This window comes from Ictidomys tridecemlineatus, chromosome 4, assembly GCF_052094955.1.
Source record: "Ictidomys tridecemlineatus isolate mIctTri1 chromosome 4, mIctTri1.hap1, whole genome shotgun sequence".
Taxonomy (NCBI): Eukaryota; Metazoa; Chordata; class Mammalia; order Rodentia; family Sciuridae; genus Ictidomys; species Ictidomys tridecemlineatus.
The window spans coordinates 107,464,368-107,466,806 of record NC_135480.1 but is presented as its reverse complement, the minus strand read 5'-3'; the positions used below and the strand labels follow the sequence as shown (position 1 = coordinate 107,466,806).

At 36.1% G+C, this 2,439-nt stretch overlaps 1 protein-coding gene across 1 annotated transcript; it reads left to right on the top strand.

Annotated features, from left to right (window-relative positions):
- The first annotated feature begins 1,274 nt into the window (after positions 1–1,274).
- On the top strand, positions 1,275–2,210 carry LOC101974898 (olfactory receptor 8G3). Its single transcript, XM_005339555.2, has one exon. It carries the CDS (start codon positions 1,275–1,277, stop codon positions 2,208–2,210), a length of 936 nt encoding a protein of 311 aa, XP_005339612.2.
- The last annotated feature ends 229 nt before the right edge of the window (positions 2,211–2,439 follow it).

Genomic DNA, 2,439 nt, shown 5'->3' with positions numbered 1-2,439 from the left:
CTTCAATACAAAAAAAAAATGTTGAATATTTGGAGGAAAATGTAAATTGCACATGTATTTTTACTATGATAGCTAATTATCCCAATAATTTTAGCCATTCATCAAGTGACAAGATTTCTCCATCATTTTTCTGAAGTTATCTGGTTTTTCTATGTGTCAAACATATTAAGTGTTAAGACAAGTTTTGTTTTCTAGAAGGTATTAATTTCTTTGCATGTGAAAACTAAAGATATTAGTCTTCTGAGAATTCACATCTCACTATTGATTAGCATTGAATTTGGTCTAAAATTTCTAACTATATTTCATTTTTGCTCTGATAATCCATGTACCTTTTATCTTTAAATCCTATAGAGAGCTCATTCAAAGTACATGATTATAAAAAGTGACTGGTGGTCATCTCATAACTATGGTCATCTATTGTTTTTCTTCCAAAACCTTTCTCTTAGTGGGAGAATGTGAGGAGTTTTTTGATCTCCATCAGTTCAACCAAGAAGTTCAATTTTTATAGAGCAGTCATAACTCACTTCTTCTCTGCCAGAATGGTGTAATCCATGATATAAATGTATATGATCATGTTTTTCCACTGGCAATATTCAGATTAGCACAAGAGGACATACATCCTCACTCTTGGAACAGGAGATAAGATAGAAGGATGCTGTCTGCCAAACAGTTTCCTGTCTTCTTAGGTGGTTGGACTGGGTGAAGACAATTAAGACACAGAGAACCAGTTTCAGATGAAAAGATATTGTATTTGTAGCTGCCCAGTTCTTCCAAAATTTTGAGTAGGAATTCTAGCAAGGAAAATAAACCAACAAAACTGTTACTTTTATAGACTTAATCCTACCTTGAAAATGATAGAAAGTATTTAGTATTCTCAAATGAAAATTTAATCATTATACCATTTGATATGACTTACATTAATATAGTTTATAGAATATGAGATGGAAAGAACAGAGTTCTCAAAAACAACCTTCCTTCAAAGAGACAAAAATCCAAAAATTTTTTGCTTTTTTTCTTGAAAGCTTATCAATACTATAATTTTAAACTCCATCATGTCTGTAATTCCTTCTCTTATTAAGCAGAATCATTGGTTGACCCAGAGAAACAGAAGCATTAGATATTCTTGTACTATGTATTTGTATCTTCTCTAATAAGGGCTTAAATAATAACTTCCATAGTGTCTCCCCCACCCACTCACACACATGCACACATGTACATACACACAAATAGACATGAAAATCCACTTGTTTTCTCTTAAAAATTTTAACAGGATAATGGAGCCTGGAAATCATTCCACAGTGACTGAGTTCATCCTGGCTGGACTCTCAGAACAGTCAGAGTTCCAGCTGCCCCTCTTCCTCCTCTTCCTGGGAATCTATCTGCTCACAGTGGTGGTGAATATAGGAATGATCATACTGATTGAGCTTAGCTCTCACCTGCACACCCCCATGTACTTTTTCCTCAGCAATCTGTCCTTTAGTGACCTCTGTCATTCCACTGTCATTACCCCCAAAATGCTGGTGAACATAGTGATGGAGAAGAACACCATCTCCTACCCTGAATGCATGACTCAGCTGTATTTCTTTCTCATTTTTGCCATCTCAGAATGTCACATGTTGGCTGCAATGGCATATGACTGCTATGTTGCCATCTGTAGTCCCTTGCTGTACAGTGTCATCATGTCTCATCACCTATGCTTCTGGCTCACAGCCGGAGTTTACATTTTGGGTATCATTGGGTCTACAATTCACACAGTCTTCATGTTGAGACTTCTCTTATGCAAGACTAACGTGATAAATCATTATTTCTGTGATCTCTTTCCACTGATGGAGCTATCCTGTTCCAGCATCTACATCAATGAGTTATTGGTTCTTTTCTTAAGTGCCTTTAACATTTTGACTCCTACCTTAACCATCCTTGGCTCCTACATCTTCATCATAGCCAGCATCCTGCGCATTCACTCCACTGAGGGCAGAGGCAAAGCCTTCAGCACGTGCAGCTCCCACATCTCAACTGTTGCTCTCTTCTTTGGTTCTCTAGCATTCATGTACCTGCAGCCATCAACAGTCAACTCCATGGACCAAGGAAAAGTGTCCTCTGTGTTTTATACAACTGTTGTGCCCATGCTGAACCCCCTGATCTATAGCTTGAGGAATAAGGATGTCAAATCTGCCCTGAAGAAAATACTGGACAGACAAGCATATTCATGAATAAAACCAGTGTTGTATTTTCATATGGAAACACACCTTTGGTTTGCTTAGACATGTAATTTGATAGGTTTTTTTTCAAGTTTTTGGAATATAGGTTGTGCTATAAGAAATATTCATATATCTTTCTTTGAACTTATATTACAATAACTATCCCAAGAAATATGAAAAAAAGATTCTTAAGGCTTAAAGAAGATCTGTTTATTTTTTAATAACAATATGATAGTGATGA